The sequence below is a fragment of the Sturnira hondurensis genome, unplaced genomic scaffold (genome assembly GCF_014824575.4).
Source record: "Sturnira hondurensis isolate 20B ecotype Veracruz unplaced genomic scaffold, ASM1482457v3 Scaffold0013537, whole genome shotgun sequence".
In the NCBI taxonomy this organism is placed as follows: Eukaryota; Metazoa; Chordata; class Mammalia; order Chiroptera; family Phyllostomidae; genus Sturnira; species Sturnira hondurensis.
In genome coordinates this window covers 1,110,045-1,133,864 of record NW_028086168.1, presented here as the reverse complement: position 1 = coordinate 1,133,864, position 23,820 = coordinate 1,110,045, and the positions used below count along the sequence as shown (strand labels likewise).

Genomic DNA, 23,820 nt, shown 5'->3' with positions numbered 1-23,820 from the left:
TACTCTACTCAGGCTGAGTAATACCTAACACCGCTCTCTCAAGTGTATGTCACTACATTGGGTGGGGGCGGGGATGATAAAACAAGGATGGCAGCTGGGTAACTGTCACAGCTGGGAGATGAGCAAGTGGAGGTTCATTATAGCATTTCTCCTGCTTTTTGGTATGTTTGATAATTTCCTAATAAAGTTAGATAACCGTCCTTTTCCTCAAGCAAGGAAACTAGATTTAATAGATGCCTAAATCATAGGGCGAGTTCAGCTTGGAAGTTACACCCCAGGTATTAGGGCAGGGTGCAAATGTCCACAGGAAATGCCTCCAGGTCGACGGTAACAGTTCACTAAAAGTACTTGCTCGCATTGAGTAAAGAAGAAAAAAGCTATAGGCGTGACTTGGCCTCAGGCTGCATTGGGAGGTGCTATTAGGTCAAGGTCAGGAGTGAGGGAGTAGCCTCTACCACACTGTCAAGGCCTTATCTAATCTTTCCTTCCTTCCCCTTTACTTAAAGTCAGCAGTGGTAAGTAGATATTCAGAGTTGGCCAACATCTTCTGAGCGCTTACTATATGCCAGGCATTATACAAAGTCTTTGGATAGGATTCCGCTCACACGTCTTACTGAGGATAGATCTGGGAGCTGAAAAATTCCTCAAGGTGTGGGGAACGTGACACTTGCAAGGGCAGTTCAGGAACCCTGTCCTTCCAATTTAAGTCCTGGAGAAATTGGTCAGAGACTTCGGATCAGGCTACGTGGTTCTGAGCAAGTCCTTGGGCCTCCCTGAGCTGACTCAGTTTCTCTATCTATAAAAAGGGTACAGTATAACCTTACAAGGTTTCTTTGAAGGATCACAGACCTTTACTGTCAAGATCCTGACACCAAGCGAGGGCTCCGTAAGTGGCAGCCATCATTCTTGGCCAAGTGCAGGCGCATCCTCCGGGCGCGCCTCCCGCGGGCGTCCCTCCGGACTGGAAGGACCCGCCCCCGCAGCTCTGGTCTTGTAGTGCTGGCGGCAGGTGGCCCCGCGCCTCGGTGCCCACGTTCCGAAGTGGGGAGTGCCGGCGGGTGGTGGACTAAGCTCTCCCCTGGAGGACCTCCCCCCTCCCCCCACACGCTTGGCGCAGGTGAGATTTGCGGCTTAGGCCACCAGGACAGCGACTTTAGGAAAAGTCGAGGCAGACTGCATTGCCTGTGGCGGGGAGTGGAGTCCTGGGGGCGCCCTTTCCTTCCCCCACTTTCACCCCTGGGCCGGTCCGGGAGCCCGGGCCCGCGGGCTGCGCGCTCTGCGGCTGTGAAAACCCGGAGAGGTGGATTGGATCGCGCCCGCAGCCAACTCCTCCGCGGTCCGGCCGCGGAGCTGGGCATGCTCAGTGCGGCCGGCGCGCCGCCGTCCGCCAACTCGGAAGCTTGCGCTCCGGAGCCGTGGGGGCGAGAACGCCAGCGGCGAGTCGGCGTTCCCTGCCGCCCTCAGACAGTGGCAAACTTCTCGGTGTCCCCGGAGCTCGCTAGGACAATACTGATACCTTACAAATAAAATCACTCAAACCCCCTCTCTCACCTTATCCCAACCCGAATAATAGAGGCTGCGGCCGCCTGAGTGCCGCCGCCGGCCCCTGCCCACTAGCTGGGGACCAACAGGTAAACTGTTAGGCGGGTGGGGGAGGGTGGGAGGAGGAGCGGCAGTCTGGGGGAGGGCGGAGGCCTAGAGGAGACCGAGATGCCCGCGGGCTGGCTGCCCCCGTTGGCGCTCACCACCCACCCTCCTCAACCCCCGTCCCCAGCCCCTGGAGGGGCAGCAAAGGGTTAAGTCGGCCCCGCGCCACCGTGAGCACGGCCCCCACCAGTCGCCGCGACCGCCAGCTGCGCGACTCGGCGCCTGCCCGGAGCCGCGGATGCGCCATCCGAGCCCCGCGGGCGTCTAGGAAGCATCCGCCGCTTCCTCAGCTGCCGCATCTCTGCCTGCCCCATCCCCTCAAGGCCTCTCTGCCCCGGCCGGGTCCGCGCCCAGGTGGCGGGGGATGTGCGGGGCGCGAGGTGGCGGCAGAAGCTCCTTGCTTGGGAGAGGGGCGGGGGCGGGCCACTCCGCTTTCTCTGCCTGGGGCCGTAGGGCCACCCTAGCCTGGGGCTAGCACTTGGGCCACCAGCCGCGGCGCAGAGAAAAGTTTTATTTTTTTCCCTGTGCCCTTCCCCCACCCCTTGCCTTCGTCCGACTGGGGTGGGTTTGGGTCCATTGGTGAAAAAAGTCACACGTTTCCATCGGCTGCTCCTCCCCCTGGGGATAGGGTTGGGGCGGGGTGGGGGGGTGGGGACGGGACTGGAGGCAGGCTCCGTGAAAGATCCAGGCGGACCTCCAGCCCCTCCGCTGCCGCCGCAGGAGCGCTGCGTCCTGGGGCTCCCGAGCAGCCGGGAGCCCGCGAAGGCAGCCCCCATCAGTGCGTGTCTGCGTGCCTGGCAGCGGCAGCATCCAACCTGCTTTATTCCTTCCTGCAGCGCCACAGCGAGCGAGCGGGCGAGGAGGGGGAGAGAGGGAGTCTGTCTGCAAAGTGCTGCTCCCTGGTGCTCAGAGGCGGCTGCTCCAGCTCCAACTCTCATTCATTTCGCCGGTTAACATGAGAGATCATGGCCGCCTTCGGGCTTCTCAGCTATGAGCAGAGACCGCTGAAACGCCCCCGGCTCGGGCCGCCCGACGTCTACCCGCAGGACCCCAAGCAGAAGGAGGTAAGGGCGCCGGCGGCCTCCCGGGCCACTGGAGCTGCGCTCCGCAGCGCTGACCCGGGGCCAAGTTGGCCCAGCGGGCAACGGCGGCGCTGCGGGGGAAGGGTCGGGCAGCAGACTGGCGGCGGGGGCCCGACTGGGGGCTGGGGACTGAGGGACTCCCGGCGGCAGAAGCCGAGCGGCTGTCAGTTCCCGCGCCCCACAGGGGCGCTTGCTCTTCGGGTGCAGGGTCGCTTCTCGGTTAGCGGGCCTTGCACGACACAGCTGGGCGCCTCATCGGGTTCTTCTTTGCCGTAACCTACCAGCTCGCTCTCCCCCGCTTTTGCGTGCTTTATTTTCCTTCCCGCCGCTTCGGTAAATCTTCGTAAACTTTTTGGAAGATCTTGGAATGAGGTGCATCTGACTCAGGTCTTGGGTTTTGCGCCAGCTTAGTGGGGACGGGGTGTGTGTGTGGGGGGGGAGGGGGACCTTTTCTGTCCACAATTTCCAGTTTGGAGTGAAGTCGTTTTTATCGAGGTGGTAAATATTTAGCTCTTTGAAGGTACTTCTTTCTGTATCCCTTCTCTCCTTTAAAGATCAATATTACTGGGAAACGCCGATTTCGTCCCTAGAGGCGATTGGCTTAATTGCTGGAGGCTGTTTTGTATACGTAAAAGTCGTCGGGTCAGGTCCGGGGATTGCTTATTTCTTTGAATGAAATTTAATTGTGGAAACCAGTGATTCGTGCCCTAGGTACACTATCTTCAATGGCTAGAGTAACCATGGCATTTTGTAGCCATGTATGTGTTTGTCAGTAGTTAACAAGTAATTATGTAACAACTCTCTTGTTATAATGATCACCCTTCGCTACACAATTTGCCCAGGGATTTGCCTTTTTTCTTTCTTTCTTTTTTTTTTTAAAGATCACCAGCTACCCAGCTCTGCTTTTCTGAGTTTGCCAGTTGCAGCCCACCCATCCATCCTCTGTTTTCTTTAGCTAAACCGAAAGTGAGCACATTTCAGAACTTCTCTTTCTGGGAATGTAAAAACCCTCTATTTAAAGTTTACGGGCTGACTGACATGACCGAAAAGGCTCTGTGAAGAAGGCAAGGAGGGGTTCTTCAGACTTCCTTTTGAAAAATGTATCTAATTCAATAATAGAGAAAGAATGGTCTGGTCCAACTGTTTTGTTAATAATGTTTCTGAAAAATAAGGAGTGAAAACTTCTTTTAGAGGTTTAGCACATTAAACACGTTTGAGCATCCACAGAGTAATTCTGATTGAACTGGGTAGGTTTTACAGGTGGCTTTCAGCTGAGGCTTAACATGATGAAAGGAGTTTGATCAGATTTTTTAGATTTCTTTCCTACCCATTTCCATTTTCCTCCCTGTCTCAGAATAAAGTTAATTGTTAAGGACTGGAAATAACAGGTGAAGGACCAAAGTGTAAAGAAGTTAGTAGCTTAAAGAAGTTAGTGTCAGAGAATTCTTGGGAGTTTCATTTGGGACAGGTATGTTCATTGGTTGATCTTTATTATCTTGTAATTAATATCTTGCTACACTTTTCTAGAGGGCACTGTGATTGATGATAGCATCTTCCCAGTTAGGGATGGTGGCCTGTGGTGCCATGTGGACATTTATTTCTCAGGTCAAAACCCATTCAGAATTGAGGCCTCTATGATTTTGGAAAAAACTAATTTGGGATTTTTGGTATCTCACAACGTTTCATGGAATTCTAAAACTGGAAATGACCTCAGAGTCTACTTTGTATAACTTTTGACGAAGTGAAACTGAGGCCCAGGAAAGGGGATCTGATTGAATCAAGGTATGTGGTGAACAAGCAGAGGAGTTGGACCATTAAATCAGTATTTATATCAAGACTGAAACTGTGTGAAGGATGATTTATGCTAAATTATGTTGTTCTGATGTTACTCCCCCCCCTCCCAACTCAGCCGCATTTTGTCTCTCTGGACCAGAGTCAGAGTTATGTGTGGCACCAGCCAAATTTGAGTACAATATGGAACAGGTGCTTCCCTGTTCTTGGGNTCAAGGTATGTGGTGAACAAGCAGAGGAGTTGGACCATTAAATCAGTATTTATATCAAGACTGAAACTGTGTGAAGGATGATTTATGCTAAATTATGTTGTTCTGATGTTACTCCCCCCCCCCCCCAACTCAGCCGCATTTTGTCTCTCTGGAGCAGAGTCAGAGTTATGTGTGACACCAGCCAAATTTGAGTACAATATGGAACAGGTGCTTCCCTGTTCTTGGGGGGTGGTGTGGTAAGCAGTCTGCTTTCACAAGCTTCAGTGATTTATGCATTGCCTCAGAATTTCTACCCCGTCTGTATCACCTGTTCTTTTATTCTCATGTTTTCTTTAATTAAATTTTAAGGTTTTTAAAAAATTATTTAATTCTTGTTCAAGTACAGTTTTCCGTCTCCCACTCCCATCCCAGCTGCCACCCTGCCCCGTGCTCCCCACCTCCCTCCCATTTCCACCCCCTTAGTTGTTTTCCATGTGTCCTTTATACTAGTTTCTGTGCTTTTAAGGATCTTTTTATGTTTCACGTATACACATGAGTTCATGGATTGGATGTGATGGATATATATTCAATACGTAAAATCTGTAATTTATATCATTACCTATAACTTTAGATTTTTACTTACTTGCTATTCCACAAATACATGATTATGTGTATTAAAACGAGACCATGGTATTAAAACCTTAAAAAGTTCCCCTGTGCATCTCAGACCATTGTTGTGTTCCATTGGAGACACGCGTCCCCCATTGTGGGAAGTGCTGATCTAGTGGAGGAGCTGGGGGCTTCCAAGGTAGACAGACCTGGGTATGGATTCTGGTTCAGCCTTTTGGCAATTGTGTGGCCTTGGGCAAAGTGCATAACTTCTCACTTGTAAATTAGTATAATTGTGCTTTTCAGAAGAATTTGAGAATCTGGTACTAAAGTAGCATTACATTTGCGTGAGAAAAAGCCTGGTAGAAGATATTCTTGTTAGTGTAGCTGTAACTTTTAATTGTTGTTAACCAGTGCTAGTGGTGTTCTGGAAGACACCTCCCAGGGGATGGGATGGGACTGGGAAGGGAGACCCCTTGAAGAAAAGTATGGGGGGGACGGGAGCTGCAGGCTTTAACCCGCCGATGAGTTGATTATGTTCGTTGGAGAGTGCGCTGTGGATCCGCACTCCCTGGGACTTTATCATATATTGGGTTATAATACTTTGCCCTCTGGAAACATAGACTGTTCTTCAGCCTTGAAAACAGGGAATCAGAAAACTAAGCATCAGCCTTGATTCCTTCTTTTCTGTTACACCCTTTAATACATCTGTCAGGGCATCTGGTCTAGTCCAGTTTCCAAACGTATTTCCAAGTGCACTCGCTGCCTCCGCCGCTCCACCCCCCACCCCCCGCCAGTTTCACCAATATGCTTGACCTCCTCTTTGCTTCAGGCTGACGTTTTTTCCTGCCCCAGGACTCATATGCCTGGACACTGGTCTGCCTCTCCTCCTCCACCGTTCCACCTCATGTTCCCACCTTAGCCTCTGGTTAGGAGGGTGGGGTAGGCTCTGGAGCCAGTCTGCCTGTGTTCAAATCCTGGCTCTGCTGTTCACATACTCCTGTCCTCCCTATGCCTCAGTATTTCTTCCTGTAGAGTGGGGCTGGGACTACTGTCTACTGCATAGTGCTGTTGGAAGTTTACGAGTGTAGTGCTTGTAAAGCACTTAGAATAGAGTCTGGAATGTGTTCAGTACACAAATACTTGCTGTAAACTATTGTCAGGCCTGTCTCTTCTTCATTGGTTGGGTCTGAGTCCACTGAACTGCCTGAGAGGCCTCTCTAGTATTAGTATAAGTATATAATTTTTTGTGAATATGTGTTTATTTGCATGCTGCCACCCCCGACTAAAAGGTCAGTTTCAAGGCTGAGAGCTGTTGCAGGCATCACCGGAATATCTGGCGTCTAGTGCTGTTAGTTGCTGGGATACTTAGGGCATGAGTATGTGGAACCTATGAATGGAAGTGGGAACGAATGAATGAGAAGAGAAAATCTGGTGCCTGAGGGGCATTAGGGAAAGTCTAGGTTAAGGGAGAAATTGTCCTTGACCTCTACCTTAAAGACTACAAGGCTGAAAGCTAAATTAAACTCTAGTTGTGGGGAGGAGGAGTTTTCCCTGGGGCAAGAAGAGGCCTAACAGTTCAATAGTAAATATTTTCAGGAAATCAAATTAGTTAGAAAAATAAGGTTGGGGCAGTAGTGAGATTGCCAGGTATGAGGAACCGTACAGCCCCTCCAGCAGCTTCAGTCCAGGGGGGGTTTCCCGGTGTGCAGTGCAGGAGCTGCCTAAGGCCAAGTTCTGCGTGACTTGTAAGGACAAGTTCTGCCTGACTTGGGAGGGCCAGGCTGGGAAAGGGATGATGGCGGCGGCGGTGGCTGGATGTGGATAACCCAGAACCACTGTAGGGCTTGTTAAGAACAGATGGCTTGGTTTTTCAGATTCATCGGTTGAGGTAGACTCCATAATTTGTATTTCTGACAAGATTCCAGGTGACCTGATGCTACTGGTTTGGGCCCCGCTTAGAGAAGTGTGGTCTAGAGAGATGAAGGCATCCCGTTGGGCAAGTGCTAGAGAATCCTGTCGACACAGGTGGGGCATGATCGGACATCTGCGTCTGACCGAAGTTGCGGTAGTTTGGTTGAGCACTCGGTTTAGCCACGGTTTGGTGGGCTTTTCCCGGGAGATGTGTCCTCTCATCTCAGATCTAAGGGAATGAGTCAGGAAGTCTCAGTCCCTCTCCGTATTTTATGACACTTGAGATCAAGTACAAACTCCTTACCTAGCCTACCAGCAGGGCCCCTGCTCACTTTTACAACCTCTGACTAGCCAGACCACCTGATTTTGAGTTCTGTCTCCATCACTTACTGCCTGCTTGACTCAGACCTCACTTGTGGAAGGGGGTTCATATTTGCTTCTAACTCATGCTGTTGTTCAGATGAGATTTGAACCACGCCTGGCACTGGGACCGTGCCCAGCACAGGCCAGCTACTGTTCTCATTATCACCCACTCACCCCAGCCCGCCTGGTTACGTGATCCCGGGGCTTCCCTTGTACTTAAGACAACACCCACAAGACCCTGCCTGCCGTTTAATATCTGGCCTCTAGACCTCGAGTCATCCTTTCCCGACTTGCTCACGGCCCTCCTGGCTCAGCGGTGGGACCACTGGTCACCTCTGTTTTCTTCAGACAGGGCCAGCTCTTTTGCATCCAGGTGCCTGGCACTTGCTGTCACTCTAGTCATGTTTTCTGTCTTTTGTCTCTTAGAGATTCCCACCCACGTTCCCTGTCTTTGCTTGTTTGCTGTCTTGTGTCAGTGTGTTTTGTAGTGCGTGTCAGTGTTGAAAGTGTACTGTTAGGTTGCTTCCTCGTTCCCTGGTCTTCCTTCCACACTAGAATGCAGGCTTCATGAGAGCACGGGCTGGCCTGTGTTGTCCACGGCTGTGAAGGCCCGCATGCCTGGGATTGGAGAGTGTGTTCAGTATGTGGTTGTGGAAGAAGTTACTGAAATGCGGAAAGAACTCTTACTGAGCAGTTGTATTTATAACATTTAACTGTCCCAATGCATATTTTATGTTGGCAAAGACTGTTCTTATTAGCATCTAAAACTTAAAACATTAAATGCTTATTTTAGAGACAGCTGGGGAGGTGGGGTGAGGGTAGGTGAACATTTGTTTCTCTACAGTCTTTGAGAGGGAGGATGTTGATCAAGTTGCCTGGGAAGACAGGGCAGGTTGGCGAGTTGCCTGGGGGACCAAAAGGCAGAGGTGGTTAGGGCGACAGCTTCCCCCGAGATTAACTGGCCCCATCAGAGACACCTGCCTGCATACTGGTTCTCCTGGAGGGGCGTCTGCGCATTTAGCTCTGGCCTCAGGAGTCTCTGAGGCCAGAATCTGTGCGTAGGAAGCGCTGGGTCAGAGGCCCTGCTGCTTCCTCCTGCTCACAGAAGGGTTGCTGCCCGAACTTTGTGGTCAAGCAGGAGGAACTCAGGTGGCTGTCACTTCTCAGGGTCTGCCAGCACCTGCAGTGGAATCAAAGATGCCTGGGAAATAAGCCAGCCTGTGAGAAACACAAATACCATATGATCTCACTTATTTGTGGAATCTGATGAACAAAATAAACTGGCTAACAAAATAGGAATAGAAAAGCAGATATAATGTCCTACCTCCACCCAGACCTGCTGAGTCAGAATTTCTGGGGAGGAGGCCGAGGAATTTGCATTTTAAACAAGCTTTCTAGGTGATTCCTGATCACAGTAAGTTTGAGAACCATTACTTTAGCTTGTGCCTTGAGCTGTAGACCCTTGGGACCACTCCCCCTTATTCCTACCGGCTATTTGGTATATTAGAACATTCAGACAAATACACTGTTCAAAGTATTAGTACCTTTTGGTACTACAATATAGTGGAAACGAGTTTAGCTACTTTCCCCCCAGAGGTTTTGTTCTAACCATGGTTTGCAGTGTGGTTTTGTTTCTGCCCGCTGTGATGGTTTGCAGCAGAGCGGAATTCTATGCCTTGGTCTTTAAATGTCCGCAGCTCCCTCCTGCATGCACTTGGCTAAACTGGGGCACAGGGGAGCAGTTTGTCCCCTGGGGATGTGCTTTGAACTTGTTCTGGGCTGCAGAGTTTTATGTTTTATGCAGACTCTGGATCTGGGTCTCAACTGGGCACTTTGGGGACTCATGCAAAGGTGTTAATTTGGGGTCCAGCCACCATCCTTATCTTTTGGATATTTCACTTGGGCTGGCTGGCACCTGTGGCGATAAAAAGTGATCCTTTAGGAAGCTGGAGGACCAGGAAGTGAGGTCTGGATGGCAGACTGCATTGCATTGGCTGAGGACTAAGTAGGGGAGATGGGGATGAAGGGTCACGTGGTTTTTAGTAAACCAGTGCCTCTTGTGGGGTGTGTGCAGGTAGACGTGCAAACAGAGCAGAACTAGACCGGAGTAAGTGGAAGTTGGAAACTCCAAGAATTGTGATGTATTTGATGAGCTCCTGAACGCCACTTGAGAAGGCTTCTTTTTTTAAGAAAATGTTTATTTTTTTTAAGAGAGGGGAAGAGAGGGAGAAAGGGAGGGAGAGAAGCATTGATTGGCTGTCTCTTGTAGGTGCTGCAGCTGGGGTTGGAACCCACAACCCAGGCATGTGCCCTGACCAGTAATTGAATCAGCGACCCGTTGCTTTGGGGGATGACACCCAACCAATGGAGCCACACTGGTCAGGGTGGTCAGGGCATGAGGCTTCTTGACTAACTAGGCAGGAATCGGAGCAGTTGGAGGCGTCCATAAGGAGAGTGAGCATGATTACCAATTTTCTTCAGTAGTGTTCTCTTGAGTGCTGCAAGGAGCTGGTTGACGTAGCCTGGACCCTGGAGAAAAGCCGACCTGAGGCCTGAGTAGGGAGGGCCAGAGGGAGAAGCCTGCCTCCTACACATTCCTCCCAGAGAAGGGAAGGAGAAGGGAAGGAGAAGGGAAGTGGAAACACTCAGATTTTAATTGTCTTTAGAGAATTTCTGAAGCCAGATGATAGCAACAATACAGTTCCTAGTAACAACCTCCAACCTATTTCTCTGTTTTGGGAGATTTACATAATAAAGAAAAATGTCATTATGTTACAAAACAGCATAATTTCATAAAGAGGAGCTGGGTGGAAAAGGTGAAAGGATTAAGGGAAAAACAAGAACAACCCTCCCCATCTCCCCCCCGCCCCCCACAAAAAATCCTTCATAGACAACAGCATGGTCATTACCTGAGGGAAATGGGAGCTCAGGGAGGCAGGAGAGGGTAAAGAGGGGTGAATAGCAATGGAAAGAGACAAGAGCTGAGGGTGGTGAACACACAATACAGTATACAGATGATGTGTTATAGAACTGTACACCTGAAACTTACGTAATTTAGTTAACCAATGCCACTCCAATAAGTTCACTAAAAAATATACAGGGTGGGGTGTAAGTAGGTTTATTGTTGTGAGCATGTGAAACATGCAAAAAAGGGTTTATTGTATTATTATTTATTATTATATTATTTTCCATAAGACCAATGGTAAGCCTACTTTTGCCCCACCCTGTGTGTCTACATAATCTGGAAGAACAAGTACCCACATGCAAACAGTTGTTATCTTTTGAAGATGGGATCAAGGGTGATTTCAGTTTTCTTTTTTTACACTTACCTATATTCCAAGCTGTAATAGTAACTGGGTACAACTAATGTCATTGTGGGGAATAACTGAAAGAATAATTATCTGCTGACTTCGACTGAGTTTATAGGAGTGGGTCTTTGTTGCTGGCTCCAAACCCAGCTGGAGCCGCTGTGGCTGGCACGTGGGCAGAGGGGCTTTGAAGGGCACAGGTGTAGACACTGTGCCCCTGACGCTGCCGGAGTGAGGCGAGATCGGAGCAGGGGCTTTTGTGTGAGCATTTTGGCTTGGCCACTCATGCTGTGAGGTTTGGGGGGTTGTGTCCTTTTCCTTACCTGTGAGCCGGGAGAATACTACCGGGTCCTCTAGAGTGTTTTAAATGTGAAGGTGCATTGTAAATTTAAATTATTACCGATTGCGAGGTGTGCACTCAGTGGTGTGCTGCAGGAGGCTTGTACCAGCCCAGTATTAAAATTTCAGGAATTTTGTGGGCTGGTACCTTGAATGGTCCTATTAAAATTATGTTGGTACCTTGAAATCTGGCATAATGGGAATATTTGCACTAAGGAAATTGGCAAATGCTACAAATTACGGTGTTTTTTCCTTTGCGTTTTTTTATTTTCCCTCCATAGCCAGTCATAAAGCGTTTGCCAGCACACGGCAGTTGTATGTAGCACACACTGGGCTGGCTGCTCCACCATGATTCTTGTTCCAGGTGTCCCTTAACCGCTTCCTACAAAAAAAGTTTTTTAAAGAGCCAGATTCTCACTTTTTTAGCCTCTTGTGCATCTTGGAGCAAGCAGATGACTTAATTCTGCCTCATAACATTTAGTGAAAATTTACTGTGGGACTTCTAGAGAAGAGTTTTTTCCTCACTGAAAAGAGAGTGCTCTTAATGCCTCATAGCTCCTTAGTTTCCTGTCTTTGGAGCAGTAGTAAGAAGATGTGATACCTGGAGCTAGGGCGCTTCTCTGTGATCATGGGGCAACAAGCCCATGGATGAAAGCTAGTAACAATAGGCAGTGACTGAGTGGCTTTATGAAATTACCAAAGCTACTGAGCTGACCTTGGGACCGCCTTTCCCTAGCCTTTTTGTTAAGTAAACAGTAGATGTCCTCATGGTTTAAGCCATTGTTGGACCAGTTGTCATTTTCTTGTAGCTGAGAGCATTCTAATGTTGTTACAGTACTTCCCATTTAAATTTTGGCACCCTGAAATCATCACAGCATGAGCCCCCTTTTTCTGAGAATACACACTTCCAGAGTAAGAGTATTCACGAGCACACAGCAGCAAGAGACACAGTGCCTGTGGCATCCCTCAGGCCGCATTGTGGACCCTGCCCCATGCCTCTCAGATGCAGAAAGGAAGTGGAGACAGCTTCTTTGTTTCTTTCCACTTTTGGCAAAAAGAGTTTTGGTGGGAAGGGAGGGAGAGTCCTGTTCTTTTTTGTTTGGAGAGGGAGGATTCTGTGGGTCTGTGCCATTATAGGAGGAAACCAGCTGTGTTTAGAGCTAGAATGGAAGTTAGAGATATTTTAACTTGATCACTCAATACAAAAAGAAACTGAGTTCCAGAGAAGTTAAGGTGACTTGTTAATGCGGATCCAGGCCAAGCATTTGTGTGCCCTTATTTGTTCTTGCAACTTGACTTGGCCTGTAAACAGCCTTCGCTTCTTGTAAACACCCTCATGTTGCCCTGGAATGAGAATTGCGCTGCATTTTGAGGCATCAGTGCCTCCAGGAGAGCTGAAGACTGCTCAGCCCACCATCTGACCTGCTCAGAACTTGATAGAACCTTGTGTGGTATTTCCTGGGCGGAGGGAAAAATACTCGGAAAGCTCAGGTATTCTTGTCTTTGTGCTTTTGGTTGGAAGCTTCTAGGTATGTCTCAGGCCTTCGGTGTGGGTCGCTCTGGCATGGCATTTGTGGGCTGCATTTGCAGGGAATGTCCCTATTATCTCTCTTTTTGTTGGCTACAACAGTCCTTTATCTATGGATGGATTTCTTGGAGATACAAACATGCAAGCTGTACAACTGCCTGCTTCCAGGGAGCAACACTGTACGGCCGTCTATGTAAGTGGCTCCTCCCTGCTAGTGCAATGCTATGGCCCTGAGAAAAGGACAAAAAAAATTAGCCCCTGGGTTTTAGTTTTTTGTGTTTTGAGGGAAACATTACTGTGAGATGCCTGCCAAACAGATTTATTCAACCAATATTAGTGAGCACTTTGCAGGTCCTTTGCCTGCTGTGGCTTCGTGATCCCAGGGCCTAAGACTTTTCCTTTTTTATTGAATTTATTGCACTTACATTGGTTAATAAAATTATATATGTTTCAGGTGTACAATTATATAATATACCATCTATATATTGTGTTGTGTGTTCACCACCCCAAGTCAAATTGCCTTTCATCACCATTTCTCCCTTTTACCTTTTTCTACCTCACTCCTTTTTCTCTGGTAATCACCATATTGTTGTCAGAGTCCAAGAGGTTTTTTGGGGGGGTTGTTGGTTTGCTCATCTATTTATTTATTATTTTTTTCATAATTCCTTTACCTTTCCATCTAGCCCTTTGTCCACCCTCCCCTCTGAGAACTGTCAGTTTGTTCTCCCTATCTAGAGACTGTTTCTATTTTGTTTGTTAATTTATTTTGTTCATTAGATTCCACATATGAGTGGAATTATGTGGTGCTTGTCTTCCTCTGACTGGCTTAACCTATTTCACTTCGCATAATACTGCCCAGGTCCACCCATGCTGTTGCAAAGGGTAAGAGTCCCCTCTGTTTTATAGATGAGTAGTATTCCATTGTGTCAACATATCACAGCTCCTTTACCCACTCATCCACTGAGGGACACTGGGCTGCTTCCATATCTTGGCGATTGTAACTGATGGTGCAGTGAACATAGTGGTACACACATTTTCCCAAATAAGTGTTTCGGGTTTCTTCAGGTATATTCCCAGATGTGGAATTCCTGGGTCATGAGGCAGTTACATTTTTAATTTTTTGAGTGAAGTCCATGTACTGCTGTCTACAGTGGCTGCACCAGTCTGCATTCCCACCAAGTATGTGACTTTGAGCACAGTGTCTGACCCATACCTATGACTCAGAATTTCTTTTATGAATGAATGGAAGAATAAAGGAATGTTAGGAGCATTGGGTATGGGCCTAGGCCTCTGAAGATTGCAATACAGAGCAGTGGTTTTCATGTGAAGGAGACGCGCCCCCTCCCATGCTGTTACTGGCATGTAGTTGGTAGAAGCCAGGGATGTTGGCTGACAGGTGCCAGTGCTCTGAACAGACTCCCACAGCGAAGGACTATCTGGCCTCGGATGTTGGTACTTCCAAGGTTGAGAAACCATGGTGTAGAGGGAGTTACAGGCTTGTGAGTGAGGAATAGAATGCTGCGCATCTTCTTTGAGAGGAGTGTACAAAGTGCCATGCCAGCAAGAGGGAGCGGCCCATTTTTTGACAGGACCTACCAGGAGGGGACTTTTGAGTCTGGGACTTAGAGGCTGTGTAGGAGTGGATGGGGCTGAGAATGCGGGAGGAAATTAATTCTGGGAAGAAGGACCTGCGTGTACGAAGTTACGGGCCCGAAGGAGCATGGTGGGTGCTCTGTGCTGTGGTCCTGAGTCAAGGTGTGAGCTGTGCAGGTATGGCGAGATGTGTTGGGGTGGGAAAGAAAGGTGGGGTTAAGTTATGGGGACCTTTGTATGCTGTGCTGAGGCATTTGGATATTATGATGGAGGTGATGTGGTGCCATTCAAGGGAGTGAGGTTTTAGATGACTAAGCGTCACGGTTTGAGGGGACAGTGGTTCTAGGGGTCATGCTGAGGCAGAAACTGACCAGCTAGGTGGTCACTGACATTTCCAGGCCTGGTAGTCTATATTAATTTCTTGTGGCTGCCATAACAAGTTACTACAAACAGGGAGGCTTACCGTGACGGAAATTTATTCTTTTTAGAGATAAGAAGTAGGAAGAAAGCGTAGGTGGGGTCTAGGGGAGAATTCTTTCCTCTCCCAGCCTCCTCTGGGTGCAGGTGTCCCTTGCCTTCTCTGTGGCCACATCAGCCTTCTGCCTCCGTCTCCAAAGGGCTGCCTTCTTTGTGGGTCCATTTTTCTCTGAGTGTCTCAGAAGGACACCGTTATTGGATTTAGGGTCCACCTGGATAATCTTGAGTGATTTCCTCTCCAGATCTGCAGAAGGCCTCTTTCCAAATAAAGTAACATTCACAGGTTCCTGGATTTGATGTAGAAATCATTGGGGGGGTCCATTTTTTTTGGCCTGTGGGGGTTGGGAAGTTTGGGGAGAAGGAGGAGAGGATTTAAGAGAGGTTATTTGGATGGCAGGGTGGACAAAGTATGGAAGTTGTGATGAGTGTAAGAACGTACCAGCACTTTTAGCTTAGGTTAAGTTTTTTGATTTGAGGTCACCTTTATAATATAATCTCAAACATTTGTGAGGATCCCATAGAACTTTTGTGTATGTAGGTTTTATATTGCAATATTTACTGCATTAGAAGTAAAAACTGAGAAATTTTAGAAATATATATTCTCTTACAAATAATTTCAAGTTAAAAATGGTTTTTGTGAACAATAACCATTTTTCTAAACAAGCGAAAATTGTTTTACATTTTTGCCAATCTCTTTAATGTCTGGATTCTCATACCGAGTTCTGCATTCAGTCTGTTACAATATGTTGTTTTGGCTGAAGAATATGAAAAAAACCTGGCTTTCACAACATAGTTGGAAAGTTCTTGGGAACCGCAAAGGTCTTAGACATGGAGAACTACCGGCTTACACAGTTGGTAGGTAGACGGATGGTGGTCCCCAAATTAACACACCTTTGGGAACAGAGGAACATGTTCGACACCCCCCTTCCCAAGGATTGGGGGGGTGGGGGAGAGGCGGGGAGAGTGAGTTCCCTTCTGAATGCTTTCAATTTGCGATGCCTCTGGGGAATCCGGGTTGAAATGTATAGCAGTGGAAGCTAGAAATCTGGATTTGGATACTTGAAGTCATGGCTGTTGTTACCTGTTGAGGGTGTATGAATAAGGTGGAGGACAGGCTGACTCTGAGGATGGGACCTTCTGTCGCTGGACTTCCTGGACCCTGTCGGTGGGACCTCCGAGGAGAGCTCTTGGAGGAAGGTGGGTGTGGGGTGCTGAGCAGCCAGAGGGAGAGTTACATGGAGCGAGGCCCCCGCTGTGCTGGCCTCCTCTAGTTGAGCAGTATCTCTCTAGGACCCGTACACGTGTGGCTCCTGCAGGCTGGTGGCCTTATTCTCTTTATTCCTGCCAGTGATCGTGTGCTCTTCAGCGCTCAGCACTGTTTGTGTTTGATTTGTTTGTCACCTGCTCTGTCCTCCAACCAATGTAAGTTCCGTGAAGCAGGGGCCAGGTCCTTTTAGTCTCCCTCTGACACAGCCAGAGGCGAGGAGAGGTACACGGTAGGAGTTAAATATTTGTAGACAGCATCTGGTGCCAGGTAGTCATTGTCAGCCAGTGGTTGTTAGAATATTGTTAGATCAAGACGTAGTACAGGGCGTGGGGATGCTGGGAAGTGTGAGGACCCGGTTCCGCCCCTTGAGGAACTTGGAGTGGAGGGGTGGCAATCCCGGGTGCAAAGCAGTCAAGCCATTAAAAGGTTCAGTGGGGTGGTGGGAGCAAAGAGGGAGGGATTAGAAAAACCTTCAGAAATGTAGGTGTTTTTCAGGTGTCAAGGATGCAGAGACGGGAAATAGGACACCACCTTCGGAGGAACTGTGAAAAGTTCAGTAAAGCAAGAGTGTATTGAATTTATAAACTGGAACATGCTCACAGACTTGGGGGACCGTTGAGGGAGAGGAACAGATGAAACCCGCTACAGAGAAAAGGGATAGCTGCTTGGTCCTGGGGTCAAGGGATCAGAACCCAAGGGGAGTGATTGATGCCTTATGTGGAGTGCCTAGGTCACTGCCTCTGAGAAAGAGGGGAGACAGGGCACTTAGGGACCCCCTGTTTGCTGTGAGTGACCTACAGGAATTTCCAGAGTCAGTGTGTGCAGAGATTCTCCTCAGCAAGAGTAAACTCAGCCTTCAGCCCATACGCACTGTGCCACACCTTGGCCATGCGGACGCTGTCTTGTCAGTTAACACTGGGTAGCATTTGCTGCTGTCATTTTCCCGCTGTTTCATTCGTGGATTAATCTAATGAGGTTGAGGTGAGAACGATTTAAGGCATTGGCAGCAGTGAAAAACAAAAACAGTGTTTTGACTGAAGTGTTGTTGGAATAATTTTGCTAAAATTCTGGTTTATATAAAGAGATGAGGTTCCATTAAAACTATGTCCAAGGCTGAGCTAAATAAGTTATCCTCCTCCTGAATTCTGCATGGAAGGTTAATATGGACATTACTCAGGGTTGTTTTTGTTTTTTTCTTAAAGCTCCATACAGTGTTACGTTAGCAGACAGTATGGAAAGTATATTCTGGGTCAGAGCTGTTTTTACTTGTTGGCTAGTTTTAGACTAAATGTCAACTTCTTGGAAAAAAATTATGAATTGGAGATACTCTTTACATTTGTATTAGTCACATGAGATCTACTTTTAAGTCATCATTAAAGAGTCAAAATGTTTTCGGAGGTACATTTTCATTTTCTTAGTCCTTGATGACATGTTTGACTTCCCTGAGGTGATGTGAAGGTGTAGAGGAGAGACAGAAGCCTGCTGTGTGTCCCCTCTGGAACTGTGCTTCTCAGGATATCTGTGGCCAAGGATCAGCTTTCCTTTTTAAAATTAATTTTCAATCCGTTACACTGATACGTGATGAGAATGAAATGATGATTGAACGTAGTGGCCAAAGTTTCCAGGCACGCACGCTCAGCTTTTGGACGTTGCTTGCTGAGGGCCTGTTTGGGTTTCTGGTGGTACTGCTCTAGAAATTAACATCTGGGTCTCAGATACACATAAAACCGTTTATAAAAAATGACTAATGGTTTTTTAACCCTCACCTGAGGATATTTTTATTGATGAGAGAGAGAGAAAGAAAAAGACCACTGATTGTTCCCCCCCCTCCCCTCCGCACCCCGTTCGTACCCCCGGCAGTGGGGGATTGAACCAGCAAACTCGGTATGTGCTCTGCCCAGGGATGGAACCTGCAACCTTTTGGTGTATGGACCATGCTCCAGAGGCACTCAGCCAGGGCTGTGTTAGTTTTGTTTATTTTAAAATTGAGGAATAGTAATAGTATAGTATATAAAGTGCCACTTTTTGTCCTGATAGCCAGTGTTGTGCTGGCTATTCTGAATGTTTTCCTTGTTTGCTTTTACACTAGCCTCACAAACACCTTTGAGGTGGGTACTATTATTTCCTTTTTACAGATGAAGAAACAGAGGCACGAGGAGGGGGTTAGCTTGCCCAAGGTCATTTAGCTGTGTACCGATGGACTTGGAGTCGGACTTCTGAGCCCCTGCTGTAGCCGCTCTGCTCTGTGCATAATGAGGCTGAAAATGCTGTGTGAGTTCAGAGAAGACTTGGAAAACTGGGAGGTTTTAGGAGGATGGAGGATGTGAGGGGCAGGACCTGAGTGACTGGGTCTACGCTGCCCCCTTTCTTAAAAAACAGCAGGAAGGTAAGACGAGTGAGACACACGGGCGAGTTGGCCGGCAAAGAGGGGCAGTGTCTCACAGATGAGGCTCGGAGTCCTGGCAGGTTGGGGTGTGGGGGGCAGGTTGGGGTGTGGCGGGCAGTAAGACACTCACGAGGTCCTGCCGTCAGATTTATCTCACTAGCTCATGGGTGATGAATTCAGTGGGAGAGAGAGTGGAGTCCCGGAGGCTGCAAGGGAGGTGGCCGTGGTAACCAAAGCAGGAAGAAAGAAAGCCAACTGATCAGGGCTGTGAATAGGACTGGAGGAGAGCAGGCAGCTGGCGCCGCTGGTCAAAGGAGAGGGAGAGAACAGTGCTCCACTTCTGGGGCCCCGTTCAGCTTGGATGGTGGGCACTGTTGCTCGTGGACCTTGGAGGTACACATTTTTGTGCTCTCTCTTTTGTGGTCTGACCAAGGATCTAGAACTCCTCCTGGATTGCTGAATCAGAAGAAATGTTTGGACTCCCCTCCCCATTCACCCTGTGACTTCCAGCGTGAGCTGGTTTCCCGAAGAGCTTATGACTGAAAGGGCCCATGTACCTTTGGTTTATACCGCTTGTTCATGTCCTCGGTACCTGTTATCCACCTCCCGTGAGCTGCTTTGGTAGTGGTGGAGAACTGCCAGAATTGGTTGGAAGGCTGATTGAGCTCCGTGGAAGAGATGGGGATGGTCAAGTTCCTGAAAATAGAGAGGGTGGAGGCTGAGAGGTGCCCACAGAGCTTTCTGTTCAGACTGCATTTTCGAAGGTGGACTCGCGAACATTTGTTTTCTTGGCTCGCAGTGGTAGGTTTAGCCTCTCTGATTTCACGCAATTGACCTAAAACAAATGGACAAACTCACCACCACCGATAACCAAAGGAGACGTTACCAATTTCTGTTCTGTCTCTCCCAAGCAGGAAGAAGCATGTTCTGCATGTTACCCTGATTTTTCCTGCACCCATTTTTATCCTTATCACCCAACAAGTTTTCCTCTTTTATGAATGTGCAACTCATTGGGTGGAAATTGCAAAGCTTGCCTGCCTATGGGCATGTACCAAGCGTGGGGTCAGGGGTAAACTAGGCTGGGAGGGGGGGGGTCAAGGGATGAACAAAAGGGACCCGGTTGGGGGTGAGTGTATGTCAGTTAACTGGGTAGTCTGTGACACATGGCTAGTGTGTTTTTTCTCTGCCCTCAGACCACCCAGCACAGGAGAAGAAAGGCTCAGTACTAAGTGCAAAATATGGTACACGGAATGTAAGGATTGTGAGGGACTGTGACTTACCAGAGCAGTGGGGACGCTAAAGAGAAAACTGTCTTGTGAGGCTCCCTTAAACAAAATTCTGGGCAGGCTAAACTAGAGGAGGATACCTTCAGCCCCTTTTCCTGCATTATGATTAAGCAAATCTAAAAGTTCAAGTATTTTTCTCTGGCAGTTTTCCTACAGTTTTTCTGAGAGCCGCATCCAGGTGTTTGGTAGCAGACTGGAGGGTGACATAGTGTTTAAATGAGACTTGATTATGAATTAATGGGATATAATAATTTAGATAAGAGTGGAATAAATGCTGAGTATATTTAGATGTAAACTGAAGCCAAATCTCCCCCACTTTAAAACGGGAAGGCAGGACTGGCTGCCTCACTAGGTCACTTATGAGTCGGGTGAGGGAGGCAGTCCTGGGGAACTGGCCCATCTGAGGGCTGCGTGTTTTCAGCATGTCATCCCTGGTGGACATTTCATCCAATTCATTGGCAAGTGACTGAGTAACCAGTGGTGTGTGTGGTTGGGCCTGTGTGTGCTGGTCACACAGAAGATTGCAGTTAACAGTGATGATGAGTCCCATCTCTGAAGTACCGAGTGTGTGCCAGTGCCCGTGCTTGGGTGCCTTGCGTGTGATTTTCGCTTACTCTTTATAGTGGGCATTTGAAGGAAGTGGAGGGATCTCCATTTCAGAGAAACGAAGGCAGCCAAGATTGGGATGCAGGTTTGTTAGGGCCACACTGAGCTCCTTGAAGATCTTGCTCTATTTGAGAACTGATTGCACCTACCCGTGACCTGATTCTTATGTGGTCTTTTAACTATTTCATTTTTGCCCGCCTTAGTTTTTCGCTCTGTAAAATGGGGGTCCATCCTGCATAGGCCACTGGCTCTTATGAGGATGGGCATGAATGTGCTGCTTAAGGGCCAGGGTGGCCCTGGGCAGTATGGCTCACTTGGTTGGAGCATTACCCCATAAACCAGAAGGTCGCAGGTTTGATTCCCTATCTGGGCACATGTCTGGGTTGCAGGTTCTATCTCCTGATTGGGACACATAGGAGAGACAACGAATTGATGTTTCTCTCCCTATCTCCCTCCCCCTTTCTCTACAATCAATAAGCATGTCCTTGGGTGAGAATTAAAAAAAAAAAGGCCAGGGTATGGTATTATGATTAACATGATTTTCTTTTCTTTTGCCTGCTTCTCAGTACAGGTGTGAAATAGGACTTGTTTTGTGTTGACTTCCTATCCTATTGGTTTCATTTAAGTCCCCACTGTTAGTGATTGATGGCCTGCAGGTGTGGTGTGGATGGGGCGAATATTAATAGCAGTGTAGATAGGAGTGGATGTATGGAGCAGAGTTTCAGACGCAAATTGGCCCCGGTGTTAGAGATGTTGGACGGGAAAGGGGATGTGCTAGGTTGCCATTCAGGGGAGTCCACCCCTAAGTATGTCTGGCCCATTCCCTTGGCCCTCTTGAGGAGGGTCTCTCTCTCTCTCTCTCTCTTTTAAACTTCCCAGACCACTATTAAGTGACAGCTGACTTAGAGGAGATGCAAACAGAAATCACTCCCTATTGCTGTGTTGGAGGGCTGGTTGTCCACTCATACAGACCCAGTGACCCTGCCTTTCCCAGCTGTTGCACACTCTGCAGAGACAGCCTCTTGCTGCGGCCACATGGCCTGGATCCTGATTTTGAGGGTAGTCTTGTCCTGAAAGATGGGGCAGAGCCTTCCTTCTCGCTTCCCCTACATGTACACTTTGGTTTCCCAGGGCTGCCGTAACCGACTACCACACATTGGACGACTGAAAATCATGGAAGTAGATTTTCTCACTGTTCTGAAGGCTGCAAGTCCAATCCCAGTGCAGAGCCACCCCCAGAAGGCTCTGGGGGGCAGGGAACCTTCCTTGGAGCCTCCAGCCTCCGCAGCCCCAGACATTCCATGGCCATGGCAGCATAACTCCAGTCTCTGCCTCTGCCTTTCTTCTTGCCTTTTCTCTCATAAGGGCACCAGCCATGTTGGGTTAGGACCCATCCTAATTTAGTATGACCTCTTTTTAACTTGGTGATGTCTGTAGAGACCCTGTTTCCAAAGAGGGCCCTCTGCACAGATATGGGGATTAGGGCTGATATATCCTTTTATGGGCTGTATAAAAGGATAGGGCTGAGAACTGTGGGGTATATAGTTCAACCTGCAACAGTGTGCCTTCGAGACCTGTTTCTAGACTTTCCTCTGTGTCCCCCAGGTTTGTCTGGTACTGCACCTTGCCTTCTGGATCCTTCTGGCTCAGAAAGTCCTGGGCCCCCTCTGTTGTTCTCAGCCTTCACCCTTTTCTCCTGTTATCTTCAGATACTTCCTTCATTGACTCTTCGGTGCCATCAAAACACGCACAAGATCCTCACATCCTCACTCCCCCTCTACTCCATGACCCCACTCCCCAGTTCTCCCCTCTTCCTGTACTTTTCCCTAAGCACACATCCTGTGTGCTCACTGTCTCCTCCACTTCCCACTCTCCCTCTGCTCCTGCCAGTCTGGCGTCTGCCCCTGTCGTTCCACTTGAGACCCCTCTCAGGTAGGGAGTGACAGCCACACTCCCAGCAGCACTTGCTCCCTTGGTGCAGAGGCTTCCTCCTCAACCTCGGGGGTCCAGCACTCCTGCTTTCCTTGCCCTGCCTCAGGCTAGGCCATCCCAGTGTCCTTTGAAGGCTTTTCTTCTTCTCCCTGGCCATTAGCTCAGTATTGGATTTTTTTGGGGGGGGTCTCGCTTATTCCCTTGTTCCCTCTCCCTTCACCCTCTCCCCATGATCTCGGCCACCCCAGGCTGGGTACCACACAGGCAACTCACAGCTTTATGACTCCAGCCTAGACCTGTCTGCACTCTAGACTTGTGCATCTACGTGCCGGTAAGAAACCTCTTGTTTTGTTTGCCTGCTGTGTCAGATTTACATTTAAAACTGAACTTGTGATCTCCTCTTCCCTCCAACCCCTCCCCAACACTTCTGTATCCTGTCTTGAGTGTTACCATCCCAGAAATGGGGCGGACATCCCTGACAGCCTCACTCTTTGCCATTCCATTATTAACATGTCAATAAAAGCCCAGTTGAGTAGCCCTCATAATAAGCCCTCCATATACCCCCTTTTCTTCAACTCCATCACCACCATCTTCATCCTAACTACCAAACTCTGATGTCCTGACTCTTCTTATGAGAGCCTGATAGCTGGTGCCAGTCCCCTTGCCCGCAGGCTCCCGTTTAGTGTGACCCTACTCCAGTCAGTTGTTTGTGCTGCAGACTGAGTCTGGTCGGATGACGTCATCCCTCCACATAAAACATTTTACTCTTATGATAAAGCCGTAAGTCCTTCACCTGGTCCGTAGACCTTGTGTAGTCTGTCCCCACCTACTGCTTGGTCTCATCTCACACCTGCCTGCCTTCCGTTCTGGCTATGACAGCATTCTTCCCAGCATTTCCCCAGCCCTATAGCCTTTACACGGGCTCTCCCTGTCTTCTGTGAACTTGCTGGGGACAGACATGCTTGTGATCGTTATGCCTGCTTGATGGACTCACCCTTTTATCGTTATGATCTTTGACATCTTGAAGTCTACCTCATCCATATTAATAAAGCCACTCCAGCCCTCTTATGTTCATTATTTGCATGGTATTTATCTTTTCCCATCTATTTATTGTCAACTTATGGTGTTTTTGGTTTTGTTTTTTTTTTGACAGCCTCAGCCCAGGTCTGCACACAGCAGGACACAATGGAGGGTTAAAAAGCAACACCTATATGTTTTTGTATATAAAGTACACCACATAGTTGGGTTTTGCATTTTTATCCATTCTGATAATCTCTGTCTTTTAATTGGAATCTTAGTCCATTAACATTTAATTAGCATTTAATTATTGATATGGCTGGATTTAGGTATATTATTTTATTATTTGTTTGAATTATTTTAAAAAGTAATTTTAACTTACCTTTTGATATTTTAGTTATATCTCTTCACATTTTTTTTGTGATAGCTCTAGATGTTACTATACACACCCCTCATTTTTCAGTCTTCGTGGGGTTCATATTGT

General features: G+C 48.2%; 1 protein-coding gene across 5 annotated transcripts in view; it reads left to right on the top strand.

The window, feature by feature from the left end:
• The first annotated feature begins 2,356 nt into the window (after positions 1 to 2,356).
• Positions 2,357 to 23,820, top strand: part of MED12L (mediator complex subunit 12L) — a 320,705-nt gene continuing 299,241 nt past the window's right edge. For all 5 annotated transcript variants that reach the window (XM_037061801.1, XM_037061803.1, XM_037061804.1 and 2 more), the window contains exon 1: positions 2,357 to 2,711. In XM_037061801.1, coding sequence (XP_036917696.1) covers positions 2,613 to 2,711 — 99 coding nt within the window. In that variant the 5' untranslated portion in view covers positions 2,357 to 2,612. The remainder of the gene's footprint in view (positions 2,712 to 23,820) is intronic.